The 15,916-nt window shown below is 52.2% G+C and overlaps 1 protein-coding gene across 5 annotated transcripts; it reads left to right on the plus strand.

Annotated features, from left to right (window-relative positions):
- Positions 1–1,543: 1,543 nt before the first annotated feature.
- On the plus strand, positions 1,544–14,009 carry ANKK1 (ankyrin repeat and kinase domain containing 1). 5 transcript variants are annotated; one of them, XM_045836616.1, is made up of 10 exons: positions 1,739–1,823; positions 3,163–3,378; positions 5,620–5,818; positions 7,165–7,459; positions 8,629–8,780; positions 9,015–9,064; positions 9,675–9,830; positions 10,473–10,591; positions 11,241–11,277; positions 11,960–14,009. In XM_045836616.1, exons 3-10 carry the CDS (start codon positions 5,658–5,660, stop codon positions 13,264–13,266), a joined length of 2,277 nt encoding a protein of 758 aa, XP_045692572.1. In that variant the 5' UTR covers positions 1,739–1,823; positions 3,163–3,378; positions 5,620–5,657; the 3' UTR covers positions 13,267–14,009. The 5 variants fall into 5 exon arrangements, with proteins under 5 accessions (XP_045692589.1, XP_045692552.1, XP_045692561.1 ...); XM_045836624.1 differs by having other exon boundaries at positions 3,163–3,275; XM_045836633.1 differs by lacking the exons at positions 3,163–3,378; positions 5,620–5,818 and having other exon boundaries at positions 1,544–1,823; positions 7,387–7,459.
- The last annotated feature ends 1,907 nt before the right edge of the window (positions 14,010–15,916 follow it).

Consider the following 15,916-nt stretch of genomic DNA (forward strand, 5'->3'; position numbering starts at 1 on the left):
GTTTTAACAGGTGAGCCAACAGTAACACACCTGGGTCCTGTCAGTCCTCCCACCTCTACCCTTGTGGAGTTCACCTTCCCAATCTCCACACTCACCCACCTAGCAGACCTCCTGATCTCCCTGACAGCAATGTCCTCTATCACCTTCCAAGCTTCCAAGGGAGAGCCGGAGGGTGGGATTGGCAGGGCTGGCAGGGCTGCTGAGCAGTAAGTTCCCCTGCTCTGACTTGCTGCAGCCAAAGCAAGCTGGGGCCTCCCTCTGATACTGTCTGTGGGGTATGTCTCCAAACTCCAGATTCAGGTTTCATCACCTGCTGCAACTTCTTTCAGGGAGCATGACTCCATTCTCCATCCCCACCCCATATTCTCAAAAGGCTGCCCTGTGCTCCTCCTCTGCCTAACCTGTTCTATAGGAACCAGACATACCTGGGTTTGACTCTCAACGACCACTTACTAGCTATGTGGCCATTCACTACTTAACATTTTGCAAGCCCAGTTCCCACATGTGTAAATACAGAGGTGTTGGTCTTATAACATCACTGTGGATTTAAACAAGGTCACATCTGTAAAGTATGTACCATAGGCAAAGTAGCTACTGATTCTGGGAAAAGTTAATGCTCAGTAGTGGCTGTCATTGGTCCCTTTGACAATAATCTCAGGCCAACCTCTGGCCCTTACTCTGCTTGCCAGAATACATCTTGGAGGTGGCATGGACATTGTTATGGGAAGAGCAAGATCTCCAGCCTCCACCTGGAGTTCGCTATCACACCCACTCTGTTCCCTGGGAGCCTGGTAGGAATCATGCTCCAGCTGTGTCCTGAACCTCACCTCTGGTCCCTGGCAACAAGCCACCCCCACTGCCTGGGCCAACCAGTCTACCTTCCCTGCCGTCAAGCCCAGACCAGGCACCCATCCCTCTGAGGGTGGGGCTGCGGGAGGGCAGGGCTGTGCCTGGGTGGGGAGGGGGAATGCTCCCTGCAGACAGGCACCCTGCCTCTCACCACTGTCCTTGGTGACCCTTAGCACACCAAGACTGTGCTAAACAAACAAATAAAACCCAACAACAACAAAAGGAGAATTAAGCCAGTCAGGCCAACAGATTCAGACCAGAAAATCCCCCATTTTCTATTTTGTACTTGCTGGGGCAGGGTGGGAGGGGTTCTGTCAGAGGCCCTCACACTCAACAATGGAGATCCTTAGCACTGTCCTGAACCCTTCATAAACTCTCAGTACATGAGCTACATGAATAAATAAATCAACCTTGCCTTAGAGCCGAGTCTAAATTAAATAGGGCCAACTTCTTGCCAGACTCCTGCTTCCAACTTCAGGACAACTTCCCCTCCCCGCACCATCTCTAGCTCAAGGGGTGAAAGAGGGGGTAAAAGTCACAGGCTGAGACTGAGGGAGGATGCGGGGCTGGAAGACGGCCTCTTAGGGCTGCTTCGGAGGGACATGCTCAGGTCCCAGGCCCGGTCCCTGGGGCCTCAGGGCTCAGGTTTGGGTTTGCAGCACCCCGCCCTTGCAGCCCAGGCTCGGCTCCTCCTCGTGTGGAAGGAGGGGGGGCCGGCTCTCCTCCCCATTCGCAGCCTCCCGCTCTGGCCACTGCGGTGGTGCGCCGGGCCTGGAGGGGCCGCGCGTCCCCATGGCGGTGGGTGTAGAGCAGCGTCTGGGCAGCCTCGCCCTCTTCACCCGCGACGACTTCGAGGGCGACTGGCGCCGGGTGGCCAGCGGCGGCTTCAGCCAGGTGTTTCAGGCACGGCACAGGCGTTGGCGGACCGAGTACGCGATCAAGTGCTCCCCCTGCCTTCTGCCAGACGCTACCAGGTCTGTCTGCCCGCCAGCCCCTCTCCTCTCACCGCGGAGAAACTGAGCGCCAAGAGCTCCCCAGGTTGGGGCCCCGCAGGGTTGAGGCTGAGGACTGCCCCTCAGCGTTTCTAAATTCTGCCCTTGGCCTGAGTTCCCCAGGCTCAGCGCGTCTTTGTTTCTGTAGTCCAATGCATTGTAGAAATGCATTTGGCACACCACACCTGTTTGTGGAATCCACAGAGGTCACAGGTGAGCAGGAACTACCCTCCTGGACGCCTTTGTCTCACCTGACCTCCCAAACTGGTCCTGCCTCCTTCGTTCTAGTGCCTTCTTCCTTCTGGGTGTCAGGGCAGTGAGGACTGCTCTTGGTGGCTCTCTGCCACCCTCCTATCCACCCTCCAAATCTCAGTGCAGGCAGGGCTGGGCTGGTTGAGACACGGTGGCACTTGGCTCAGTGATGCTGTGACCTGTGGGGAACCTTGTCTCCTTTCCATGGCCATCTGAGGGGGCCCTGCCCAGGCAGTGCTGGGGGGAGGGGTCTGAGGGGATGGAGATCCTGTCCAGGCCACCTGCTGCTCTCAGGTAGTTCCTGCTGGGAGGTCAAGCCTGGACTGTTGCAATTTCTTTCTTTTTGCCCCTGACCCCTCCCCCACTCTCACCATGAGCACCTCTTACCCACTGTTTCCACCTGTCTGTCTTTTCATGGAGACAGACTCCAGTGTCATGCCCACCAGATTTGCCGGTCCTGGCTGGCCATGAGCTTGCTCCTTTGACAGCCATGATGTGAAATTTGAATGCAAAAACCATGTCTTTCTCCCAAGGCTCCTGGGCCTTCAACTGGAGAGCCTGGGAGGGAGCACCTCCTATTGGCATCCTATTTTAGATGTTCTTTGTCATGTTCTCTGAGTCTACCATGCAAGTTCCCAGGACACAGCTTTGACACACTCAAGCTTGTTCCTTCTCCAATTCCCAGACTCCCACCTGCTTCTAGAATAAGGCAAAGTGAGAGAGTCCCAGACTCACGTACTTCCTTCCTTAACTTCCTCCTGTTGCTTTAGAGTAGAGACAGATTGATTATTCTAGGATGTGTGCCTTTTTGGTAGAGAACTAAAGGAGACAGATGGCATTGACAAGACTACCCTGTTGGACACTGACAGGAACTTCTGCCACTTTCCTTTCTATGTCCCAGGCGCTCCCTGAGTGGAAGGGGCTCAGGTACTTAACAGTAATTAATACCTGCTATGTGTCGAGTACTATACTAGGAGTTTTACATATATTCTTTCAGCAGATCCTCCTTCCATCTCCTCATTCATTCATCCACTTGACAGATGCTTATTGCCCTTCTACTGTATGTCAGGCGCTGTGCTAGACCCCGAAGTATAATGATGGATGCAACAGATATGGCCCTGTTTTCCTGGAGCTTCCAGCCTGGGGGGAGAAAGACATTGATCAGCTAACCCACATGTGAATGTAAATATGCTACTGTGAGAAGTATTACAAGAAAGGAGAGATATGCAGATCTGTGACAACTTATTAATAGAGCTTGACTGAAATCAGAAAAAGGCTTTCCTGAGTAAGTTATGCTTGAGCTGATATGCAAAGGATGGGTATGAGTTAAGTAGGTGAAGAGGAGAAAACTCTCCAGGAAGAGGCAACAGAATGTGCAAAGGGCGTGTGGCAGGAGGGGAATACTGAGTAAAGGTGGGAATGGCTGTTGTGATTGGAGTTGAGAGAAGGGGAGCAGTGGAAAGCTCTGAAGGATTTGCAGTCAGGCGGGGGGTGGTGGTGACAGGGAGGAATTGATCAGAATCGCAGTATGGAGAATGGATTGGCAGGGCAGATGGATGCTGCGCCAGTTAGGAGACTGTTGTCATCATTCAGACTCTCAGAGTCTGGACTGGCGTGTTGGCAATTGAGTGAAAGGGATAGATCATGCAATATTTAGGAGGTAAAACCCACTCAGTTTGGTGCTGGGTTGGCTATGGGGGCCACAACGAGGAAGGGAGTGTCAAAGCTAACTCGATGTCTGGCTTGCCTGAAGAACAGGGGTCCACTAGAACGTCTATTCTGTGAGAGCAGAGTCTGTTTGTTTTGTTCACTGCTGTGGCTCCAGTGCCGGGCACACAGTTGATGTTCAGTAAATATTTGTTGACAGATAACAAACGAAACATGAAAAGAGGCCCAGGTGTGAGGAGGAAGATCATGGGCTCAGTGCTGTACATGTTGAGAATTGCCAAGTAGACTTCAGAGTGAAGGTCTGAGCTAACAACATAAAATTTGTGACTCGTTTGTTATCTGTCACTGAAGCTAGAGCATGGATAGTATTCATTCGTTTTAAGCACCAAGTGAAGAAACCAAAATCTCTCCCTCCACGGAGTTTCTCATCTAATGGAGGAAGATGATAAATAAGTAAATAAGTAAACAAACAGACAAATAAATAATTTTATCTATAGCACTTACAACCACCTGATATTTTCTTGATTAAAATACCTAAGAAGAGTTGAGTTGTTTAATCTTCTAAGAACATATTTGATCTAGAAATATTAATTTGTTGGCCTTCTGTGTATGGGGGGATGAGGATTGCCAGAGTTGGGGCAGGGTTGCTATTTTATGTAGACTCGGTACCTTACTAATTAGGTATCTCTGAGTGGAGATTTGAAGCAAGGAAAGAGCAAGCCATGTGGCCCTCAGGGAGACAGAAAAGCAAGTGCAAAGGTCCTGGGATGGGAACACGCTTGACACGGTGGAGTAGCAGCAAGAGGCCGATTTGGCAAGAACAGAGGCAGGAAGTGATCAGCAGGAGTTAAGATCATGTTGCTGTGTCTGGAGGCAGATCATGTAGGACTTTGTAGGCCATTAGAAGAACCTGGGCTTTTACTGTGGCTGAGAAGAGAGCCCCTGGGAGGTTCTGAGTGGAGTAGTGACATGCTCTGACTGGCATATGGACAGTATCACGCAGGCTGCGGGGTTGAGAGTAGATGGTGGAGGGGAAGGCAGAGAAGCAGAGAGGCCATTTAAGAGGCTTGGGCCAAGATGCCAGTGGGAGAGGTGGTGAGAAATGGCCAGGTTCTTACTATACTTTAAAGGTAGAGCTGACAGGATGTGCTGAGGGACAGCGTGTGGGAAGGAGAGGACGAGAGGGTTCAGGATGACATGAAGACCTTTGAGGACTGGGAGGTGGAGACCCCATTCACTGAAATGAGGAAGGCTGAGGAAGAGCAGGTTTTAGGGAAGAATCAAGAGTTCATCTCTAGACACATTAACTGGAGAGGCTCACATCACCTAGAAGCAGAGCACAGAGTGAGAGGATGAAGGGAAAGGGCTCGGGACTGGGCCTCGTGGTCAAGTAACAGGACAGGAGCCTGCGAGGGGAACTGCGAGGAAGTGGCCAGAAGGAGAGGGAGAAATCCTGGAGAATGTGGGCACATGGCTGAGGTCAGTGAATGTTTCGACATAAAGGAATGAGAGATCTGACCTATGAGCCAAGAACTGAAGATCGTTCACAGGCTAGAACAACTTGGGGGCATTGGTAACTTCAGCAACAGCTGTTCTGTGAAGTACTGAGACCAGAAAGCAGATGAAAGGGTGGTGGGAGGGGAGGAGAAGAGCGAGACAACAGGCATGGCATGTGCATTCAGGAAGTCTGGATGTCAAGGGGACCGTGCCATCACTGTTGTCCCAGCTCACAGTTAAGAAACTGAGGTGCAGAGAGTTTACCTGCTCAAGGTCATGCAGAGAGTAAGTGGTGAAACTGGGGTTTGAAATCAGGGCCAAGTGCCCTCAGCTCCCTTGATTTCTTTCCACTTCATGACAGGTGTCTCAGTTCCTGTGACCTCAAAAGAACGCAAGGAGATGAGTAAAAATATATCACAGAGGTGGAGGGGAACTCTCTGGAACAGCAGAGAAGCAGAGACAAGAACAGAACCTGGACTAGCCAGCCTGCCCAGACTTGAGGAAGAGCAGCTGGCTTTCCTGGGTTCAGGAGGGTCTGGCTGGCTTCCCAAGGAGTCTGTGTGAGCACGTTCCCAGCAGCATATGACTGTGGTGACAACACAGCTTTGCAAACACTGTGATTTTTTAATTTAATTTAATTTTATTTAATTTAATTTTATTTTATTTATTTATTTTATTTTATAGTTTATATTTTATTTTATTTTATATTTTATTTTATTTATTATTTCATTTCATTTCATTTTTCTATGTAGCCATTTTATTTTAAATGTCCTTTCTCCCTAATCTTCATCCCACCATCCCCAATCTGTAACTATTTGCATGTTTTACTGCTCTGTGGATACATTCAGTGAAAAGAGCCAGAGGGTTTGCACATGCTTATTTTCTAAAGCCTTCCCTTAAGTCTTTACTTCTGTTAGTGTCAACAAAGGTGTATTATGCTGTGCATGGTAATGTGCTGTGGGGAGTAGCTAGAGGAATGGTTATAGTGTATAAACAGGATACCATATGGCTGTTACAGTTCTTACTTTAGAACAGTAACAATGTAGGAAAGTGCTCGGGCTACACCACAGGGAAAAGCAGATCTCAGACCAGCCCACACTGTGTGACAGAAAGGGAGAGAGAGGAGGCAGGAGTGAAAAGGAGGAAGAAAGGGAGACAGAGACCTTGGAAATGTATTGCAAAAGAATATACTGAACTATTAACAGAGGCCAACTCTGTAAGGTTAGATTACGACAATTCTTTTTTCTTTATAACTTCCTCTATTCCACCCTGGCTGGCGTAGCTCAGTGGATTGAGCACGGGCTGCGAACCAAAGCATTGCAGGTTCGATTCCCAGTCAGGGCACATGCCTGGGTTGCAGGCCATGGCCCCCAGCAACCGCACATTGATGTTTCTCTCTCTCTCTTTGTCTTTCTCCCTCCCTACCCTCTCTAAAAATAAATAAATAAAGTCTTAACAAAAAAAAAAACTTCCTCTATTCCTTAGAGTTTCTATGAAGTATGTGTATTGCTTTCATAATCAAAATGGCAAAAGTAATATTTTAAAACAGAGGCAGGAGGCACAATATTGGTCTTCTAGGGCTTGCAATACACTGGGGGAGATATAGAAAAGCAGCCAGAATAAATGACAGGCTTTTTGTGGCTACTTCTATTAGAATGAACTTGCTCCTAAATTTGTAAACTCCTTACTTCCTGTTTTTTTTTTTTCCTGCTAGCCATCTAGATCCTAATCCATGCATCTTACTGGGCATTGTTGCTTGTCTCTCTTTCCTCCTCTTCGAACTCACAAGCTCCTGAGGCTTCTCTAGGTCTGCACAGCCTGGCATCAAGTCTAGTGTGTGTGTTCAGCTAGTTGCTCCTGTACTAGTGGGTCATTCCTTCCATCTCTCACTGCTCCCCCTCCATAGCTCTGATGTGAATTGCCTCATTGAAGAAGCAACCAAAATGGAGAAGATCAAGTTTCAGCACATTGTGTCCATCTATGGGGTGTGCAAGCAGCCCCTGGGCATTGTGATGGAGTTCATGGCCAATGGCTCCCTGGAGAAGATGCTGCCCACCCACAGCCTCTGCTGGCAGCTCAAATTCCGCATCATCCATGAGACCAGCCTGGCTATGAACTTCCTCCACAGCATTAAGCCACCTCTGCTCCACCTTGACCTCAAGCCAGGCAATATCCTCCTGGACAGCCACATGCATGTCAAGGTAAGGGCCCTGGTCAACCCCTGCTCCCCTTTTACTTTGGAGTCCCCTCCAAGTAAGCAGGGTTATCTACCTGTCTGAATGGCCTGTCAGGAGGTTTGAGTAGCTTCCTTCATGGTCAGATACTGAAGGCAAAAATCACAGCTAAAACAGAGGTAGATGAGCAGTGAAATTTGGCACATGAAGCAGCGTGTCAGGATGCCTGCAATAAACCTCCTTGGGCCTCGGTCTTCCGTTTCTCATGTGGGTAGAAGAACCTCTGTCCTTCTCATTCTGTGCTTCAGTGAGGATGTGTGTAAATGAGTTGGCCCTATAAAGAGCCACGGTGGCCATTTTTGTCTGTTCCTAAAACATGCCACACTCGTGTTCTGCTCCAGGACTTCTGCACATTCTGTTCCCACTGTCAGGAATGGTGCTCCCCCACTCCTCTCTTCCTCTAGTGAAGGACTACTCATCTTTCGGCTCTCAGCTTAAAAATCACCTCCTCAGGCAGGTTTTCCCTGATCGACCCCACCGGCCCCCGTTGTATACCCTTATTGTACCTCTGTCTCTTCATACTGTTAACCCTACCTGTAAGTATATAATCACATGTGAAACTGTTTCATTAGGGACTATACTCCATTTCTGAATAACCACTTAGGACAGTAATGGGTGTGAGGGTTCTCATCTTTTCTATCTTCTGTCTGGTCCTCAGTACCCAGCTTGGTTGCCACTCACTGAATCAGCAGTTGGTGTATGAATGAATCAATGGGAGGAAGCAAAGAGGGACAAATATTCACAGTGTAAATGCTTCAGGGCCTGTGGAGGTGGATGCACAGACACTCACCAAAGACAGCAACTTTATCCATAGCCCCTCTGGATGAATGCAGCACCTATCAAGTACTTACTATGTGTTAGGCATTTCTCTAAGTGTTTTTTGCATATTTGTTCATTTAATGTTCATAATAGCACTGTTAGTTAAGTACTTCTACTAGTTCAGTTTTATAGATGAGGAAACCGAGGCTCTGAAGAGATAAGTAACTTGTCCAAGACCATCCAGGTATTATGTGGCAGAGCTAGGAAACAGCGCATGTCCTTAATCACCACGCTGTACTGGAAAAGGGCTGAGAAACCAAGGCTGTTTTCTGGAGGCAAAACTATTCCCCCTGTCCCCACCTCTGTCTTCCTCCCAGATCTCAGACTTCGGCTTATCCAAGTGGATGGAACAGTCAACCCGGATGCAGTACATTGAGAGGTCGGCTCTGCGGGGCACCCTCAGCTACATCCCCCCTGAGATGTTTCTGGAGAGTAACAAGGCCCCAGGGCCCAAATACGATGTGTACAGGTGAGAAGGAAGCTGGGCTCCAGCTCCATACACAGGAAGAAGCTTGTTGTCAACCACCCTGCTTGACCCCGTGGCCCAAAGGGCAGGCAGGACAGGGTTGAGGTCTGGCCCTCCCTGCACACGTGGGAGGGGGAGTGTGAGAGGGACTGGTCGGAGAGGATTTGCCTGGGGCTGTGTGGTCCGTGGGGCTCCCCCGGCCCAGGCCACTCAGACAGTACTTTCCCCCGTCTGCAGCTTCGGGATTGTCATCTGGGAGATACTCACTCAGAAGAAACCATATTCAGGTAGCAGATGGCAGTGATCCCTTCAGATGGAGTCCTAGAAGGTGTTGTGGGGGGCTGAGGGTTCCCCCCAATACAAACCAGTGGCAGGCTTGTGTTGCCAGAACTATCTTCTCTTCAGAGATTCCCATCTGCACCCACTTTCCTTCCTCTGCCTACTTTCTCTCTTTCTCATCTTACAGTAAAAGGCAGGGCAAACATCAGCCCAGGCCATCTTTCTGGCTGTAGTTCCTCTGCTTTCAATGTGATCTTTCCTGCATCACCCACTCCCACCCCTGCTGCCTGGCATGCCAGTTATATACACAGTCAGGAGACTGGAATAATTCAAGTAACAAGGTTGAAAGTCAAGTTTGTAGCGAGGCCTGTTGGCCAGCCCTGCTGTCTTTGGACAGCAAAGGTCTATAGGGTGGGGTTATGTCTGGTCTTGGCTTGGGAGGTGGCTGGAGCTGGACCAGAGACTTAGAACCTAAAGTAGCCTGCAATCTATTCACTCTCCATGCATTTGTGGAGGCCCTGCTGGCTGCACCACCCCACGGGGCCCTCCAGAGCCCCACCTCCTGCCCAGCCTCCTTCCCAGCTGCCCCAACTTGCACAGCTGGCCCTCCTCTCACAGGCCTCAACATGATGAACATCATCGTCCGAGTGGCTGCAGGCCTGAGGCCCTCCCTACACTTTGTCTCCGACAAGTGGCCAGGGGAGGCCCAGCAGATAGTGGACCTGATGAGGTGCTGTTGGGACCAGGACCCCAAGAAGAGGCCCTGCTTTCCAGGTTCTCATCCAGCCTGACCTGCTGGGGGACTGGGCAGTGGGGTGAGGCTGGGGTGCAAGGGGGCCAGGAGAGGAGATGGTGGAAGCCTCAGGCCACTCCCGAGGGCTCTGCAGAGAGAGGCCTGCAGGGTATGGGGGCAGAACCTGGGCCTCAGAGCTGGGAGGGTGGCAGGGGGTGGGGGGCGGGCAGCAGAGGGCTGTGCTGGGAGTTGATGTGCGCCTCTGTGGGAGGCGAGGAGCAGCCCTTGTTGCCCGAAGGCAGCTGGGCCTGGCTCTGGTGCTACTGAGTGCTCACGTGTGAGATGCTCCCAGTTTGGTCACCAGCACGGGCAGACCTCGAAGTTACCCAGTCCTTAGGAACTATGAAAACATGCACATCGGTGTGAGCGTGCGCATCTCAGAGAGCACCTGGTCCTTCTCCTCTTTTTATGGGAAAGGACTGACCCTGAGTCCCAGTGACTTGCCAAAGGTGGCCCTGTGGAGCCAAGGCTGGGGCCCATCTTTTCTGCGTCCTGGTGCCCGTGTGTGGATGTGTGTGTGCCCAGGAATGGGGGGACACAGGAAATGTAGAGTCTCCCAGATGGGGAAGGGACTGCTAGTCAGCGTGTTGCTTCTTTTCCCCTCTCTCTCCTTTGTGGAGCAGACATCACAGTTGAGACCGACATGCTGCTCTCCCTGCTCCAGAGTCCTGTGGCAGACCCTGAGAGTGAGGCCCCGGCCAGGAAGGTGTCCTGCAAACCATCTCTCCGCCGGCCCTGGGAGGTGAGTGTGGTGGGCTGGGCATGGTCTCCGGCAGGTGGCAGCACTGAGTGCATGAATCAGAGTGGCCTTCACAAGGCCATGCTGCTGAGGGGGAAGTGGGGATGCAGCCCACCATCTGCAGGCCAAGCCAAGCAGCCCCCCTGGGGACAACCTTTTCCTAAGTTGTACAAAGGCTCTCCAAGGGCTGGTAGTGGCCGTGACTCAGCCCCTGAGAAAGATTCAGCTTCTCTCAAATGTGTGAAGTAAAGCAGAGCCCAGTTCTTACAGAGGGAGCCCTTGGCTCTCCCAGGCTTTCCCACCATGGGCACCAACACCATCACTCTGTTCTGGCTGTCCATTCCCTAACACGGGGACCTGCATGATTACTGGGGGGCTCCTGGCTCAGCCCAGGCAGCCACTCTGCTTTCCATACAGCCCAAGGGGAAGTCAAGGCCCAGGCCACCCCTTTCAGGCAGGGTCTCCTCTGCTCAGGGTTTTCCTCTAGACACAGCTGTTGGTAGGAATGGCGTAGGAGGGGGTCTCCTAGGACAGGGTGGATGTGAGTCCTAACAGTGGTGGAGAGCACTGGAGAGAGGGGAGGAGTGGAAGATGGCATGGACCAGAACTGCCCTGCTGATCCGCCCTGTGTCTTCTGGTTCTCCCTCCCCAGGTCAGTGAGGAGGTCAGCCAGGAGCTAACCGACAGTGGTGAGTCCAGAGTGCCACAGCTCGAAGAGAATTCATGGTGGAGGAGAAAGTAGAATCCAACCATACCCTTTCTCCAGCTTCCCTGGCCTAGGAACTAGAGAATTAAAAAAGCAAACTCATGTCTTGGCCACTCTAAACTAATTAAATCAGAATCTCCGGGGGATGTTGGTCTGACAGTAATTTTTTTAAAGAAGTTGTTGCTTTTAGTTCTAATATGCCACTGGGCAGAGCAGGAGGAAGGCAAGTCCTAATGGCATCAGGAGTTCAGATCATAGAGCCCCACAAATTTATTTTCAACTTGCATTTATTTGTGCCAAGCATTCCTCTGAAAGTTCTCACCTACATAATTTGTCCTCACAATGGTAGTACAAGGTGGGCATTATTTGTGCCCCCTTTAAGGATCAGAATGTGGGGCTCAAAGAGTCAGAGGGTTGACTAGGTCATATGATGCTGAGGGGTGGGGTCCAGACTTGCACTAAGGCCTCTTTCTGTCTCGTTCATAAGGGGAGAGCTGTCAGAGTCAGATCTCTCGGACAGGGAGTCCTGCACAGGGATCTGTGATAATCAGGAAAGACCCTGCTATGGTTTCTGTTCTTAGATGGTACTTCCAGGAGGCAGGGGGATGGCTGAGATGACCTCTGGACAGGCCAGAGGTCCTTTTTCAACCCCCCCTCTCTCTCAGCAGACTCAGGAGACCACTTGAAACGGGTTCTGCAGCTCTTGGACAGTGAAAGTCTTGTGGCCAGCAATGAGGAGCTGTGCATCTGTGAGAACAAGGTCACGCCCCTCCATTTCCTGGTGGCACGGGGCAGCGTGGAGCAGGTGAGGCTGCTGCTGGCCCATGAGGTCGACGTGGACTGTCAAACAGCCTGTGGCTACACGCCCCTCCTCATCGCTGCCCAGGACCAGCAGCCTGACCTCTGCGCTCTGCTCCTGGAGCATGGTGCCGACTCCAACCTGGCAGATGAGGATGGCTGGGCCCCATTGCACTTTGCAGCTCAGAACGGGGACGACCGAACCGCCCGCCTGCTCCTGGATCATGGGGCCTGTGTGGATGTGCAGGAGCATGAGGGGTGGACCCCATTCCACCTGGCTGCTCAGAACAACTTTGAGAATGTGGCACGACTTCTGGTCTCCCGTCAAGCTGACCTCAACCTGAGTGAGGCTGAGGGAAAGACCCCTCTCCACCTGGCTGCTTACTTTGGCCACGTTGGCCTGGTCAAGCTGCTGACAGGGCAGGGGGCCAAATTAGATGCTCAGCAGAGAAACCTGAGGACACCACTGCACCTGGCAGTGGAGCGAGGCAAAGTGAGGGCCATCCAACACCTGTTGAAGACTGGCGCAACCCCCGATGCCCTTGACCAGAATGGCTATAGTCCACTGCATACTGCGGCCGCTAGGGGCAGATACCTTATATGCAAGATGCTACTTAGGTATGGGGCCAGCCTGGAGCTGCCAACCCAGCAGGGCTGGACACCCCTGCATCTAGCAGCCTATAAGGGCCACCTGGAGATCATCCATCTGCTGGCTGAGAGCCATGCAGACTTAGGGGCTCCCGGTGGCATGAACTGGACACCCCTGCATCTGGCTGCCCGCCACAGGGAGGAGGCAGTAGTGGCAGCGCTGCTGCAATGTGGAGCTGACCCCAATGCTGCCGAGCAGTCAGGCTGGACACCCCTCCACCTGGCGGTCCAGAGGGGTGCCTTCCTGAGCGTCATCAACCTCCTGGAGCACCATGCAGATGTCCATGCCTGCAACAAAGTGGGCTGGACACCCGTCCACCTGGCTGCCCTGAAGGGCAACGTGGCCATCCTCAAAGTGCTGGTCAAAGCCGGTGCCCAGCTGGACATCCAGAATGCAGAGGGCTGCACACCCTTGCAGCTGGCCCTCCAGAGCCAAAAGCAGAGCATTATCGCCTTTCTAGAGGGCAAGGAACCCTCACTGGCTGTTCTGGGCAGTGCTGAGCCTGGAGAACAAACAGAAGTGTAGATGACCTGGGGTCTCCCTACCATGAGGAAAAGCAGTTGGGGGAGGTAAAGCTGGGCTCCTGGCAGGGTCTTCCTGTACTTGCCATCTGCCCCTTTGCCCTCAAGAAGAAACAGGAACCTGGTCCCCTGGGTGGGGGAGGGACAAGGAGAAGCACACTGAGCCTGGAGCTGGGGAAAAGCCGTCTTGGAGAGGTCTTGCAACAGCCTCTCTTGGCACATCTCCCACAGACCCCTGGCCTCCTCCTCCTGTACCTGAACTCAAGGCCCCAAAGTGAATTGCTTTTTCATTCCCAAGACTTCTGCCACCTTTGCCAGTTGCTCTGGGCTCATAGGACCCTTTGCATCCTTGAAACCATTGCTGAAGACAAACGGAGGCACAGAGGAGACGGGAGTGCTTCCTCCCAGCTCAGGTCTGTGTGAGCCGATCCCTTCCAGGGTGGGGCCCGGAGCACCAGGCTCCTGTGCTTTGCACAAGGGGCAGGAGCTAAAAGTTCACAGGAAATTCTGCTTATCATTTAAAGCCCCAGCCAGTCCCCTGTTGCTGCAGTGACTGCACCTTCCTGGTAGCCCTGGTCCCAGAGCCTGGGCCTCCCGCACTGTCTCTTGGAGGGGAAGGAAGGTGGTGCTCCCACTGCCCACGGGTGATCCTGCGTTGGATGCGCAGTCCCTGGTCTCCCTGACCCACCCTTTGCTGTGCCCAGTTATATGTCTAAGTCCAAACCCCAGAGTTAATAAAACCGTGGATTTGAGCCCCCCTTTAGGGATGAACTGGCATGTGGAGCAAGGTTGTATATAGGGGCCAGTGGTGTTAGCACAGGGCATATGTGTGTGTGAGCTCACGCGGGGGGCAGATGTGGGCAGTAGGAGGGGCAGTGATGGCGAAGAAGAGGTTTCCTGGGCTCCATGTGGAGCTCCCTGCCAGCAGCAGCCTAGAGCTCTGTCCTGTGACCACACCCTGGCCACCCATCAGCTGGCCTGGCTCATCCGTCCTGCTGGTTATGGGGCAGGTCAAGACAGGGCTGGGGCTGCCCACACTAGCCTTGTGTGACTGAGCCCTGGCTCAGCGGCCAGCTGGCACCTGCTCCCTCGCTGGGCTGCCAGGGCCCACAGCTACTGGGAGAGGGTGGAGTGGGGCTGTGTGTGGGGGCAGGCCAGGTAGCCTAGGGGTCCTCTCCTCCTCCTCTACCTTTCCACACTGCGGGAGCAGCCCTCCAACTCAAGGATGTTTTGTAATTATCAGAGAAAAGAAATCTGCCCCAGCTAATGTTCAGGTCTAACCGCCGGCCAGCCAGCAAGCCCACCTTGTGTGCCACCCTCCTGGGCTGGGTTCAGGGCTACTTGTTGGCAGCCTCATATCAATGTGGGATGGGAAAGACAAAGCAGAGGAAACCTGTCGTCCCCACATACACGCCAATTTCATGAACCACTTTTGGCAGAGCAGGCCACATTGTGTCTCCCATCCTCTGGTCTCTGGATTGTAGTGCCAGCCTCATGGGCTTGGACATTTCACCCCATTATGCTGCAGCCTATGGCCACCAGAGACCCTTAGGAACAGCACTGAGCTGGGTTGTGCTTATAAATCAAGCCTGCAAATTAGAATCTTCTGGGTGAGGGGTGTGTGTGTGTGTGTGTGTGTTCGGTGGTGGGGGTAGAGGGGCTTATTAAATATCTGGTGCTACCCTTGACCAGTTAAACCAGAACCTCGAGTTAGCAGAAGAGCAGCTAGGGCTGAGAACATCCACCAGGGGGCGGCCCGTGGTTTCTCTGTGTGCCATTCTTTAGTGTATGCAGGAAGACAGTCACTGGCCAGCAGCCCAGGATGGTGGCCTTTTTCTCTCCTGGTTTCATGAGTAGTAAGTCCTGAGGACTGGGGGGAGCAGGGCATTCAGCAGACTGCCCATCCTCCTCCTCCTTTCAAAATACCTGGCCCATTCTTCTTGTCTCCCTGACACTAAGCCTTAAGCTAGGCTTACACTTAAAAATATTCCTGGCAGTTCTGTCTTTCCTAGAACATGTTGGATTGGAAGAGGGAAGATGAGGGGCACAGTGCTGTTTGCTTCTTGCACCCTGAGAGGTCTGGGTCTGGCTCCAAGTCTAGGGTTGGGAATGAACCAGAGAAGGGATGTGGGCCCCATATTCACGGCCAGGTGAGCCCAGGTCAATCCCTGGGAATGGTCAGGAGTGAACCACAGAGGAAGACCTTGAAGAAAGGAGCTAGAGAAGTGAGGTGATCCTTTGGCACCTATTGCCCTATGAATGGCAGGGATCCTGTGGGGACTTGGACAAGAGTAGCTTTAGGACTCATTTCAGCTCTGAAGATCCCAGGGTCCGGGATGAGATCCTAAGACCCCAGCTTTCTCTGTTTCCTTTCTCCAAGAGAAACTGAGGTAGGGTTTTAGGCCAGTTCTGGCCAACACAGCCCTTCACTGCCTACTAGCACCTTCCCATGCCTTTAAAGCCACCCTTTCCAGACACAGTCGGCACCTACCTTGGACTCCATTTAAACAGCTTTCTTCTAGCCGTCTCTAGGGGTGTTTAGAATTGGATTGTAATGAGGCCCTGAAAATTCCACAAAAAGGTGTCTAGTTAAATTTCAAACCCTGTTTAAGGGAGATTGGGGTTGAGGAGGATAGGAACTCCTCAATTTCCTA

Source organism: Phyllostomus hastatus, unplaced genomic scaffold (genome assembly GCF_019186645.2).
Source record: "Phyllostomus hastatus isolate PE091 unplaced genomic scaffold, TTU_PhHast_1.1 phas_contig_113, whole genome shotgun sequence".
NCBI classification, from domain to species: Eukaryota; Metazoa; Chordata; class Mammalia; order Chiroptera; family Phyllostomidae; genus Phyllostomus; species Phyllostomus hastatus.

Excerpts from the sequence above, each read along its gene's own strand:
- ANKK1 (XM_045836596.1), top strand. The coding sequence starts at position 1,642 with ATGGCGGTGGGTGTAGAGCAGCGTCTGGGCAGCCTCGCCCTCTTCACC. Across the intron at positions 1,824-7,164 it reads CTTCTGCCAGACGCTACCAG|CTCTGATGTGAATTGCCTCA; the intron begins GTCTGTCTGCCC and ends CCCCCTCCATAG. Across the intron at positions 9,831-10,472 it reads GAAGAGGCCCTGCTTTCCAG|ACATCACAGTTGAGACCGAC; the intron begins GTTCTCATCCAG and ends TTTGTGGAGCAG.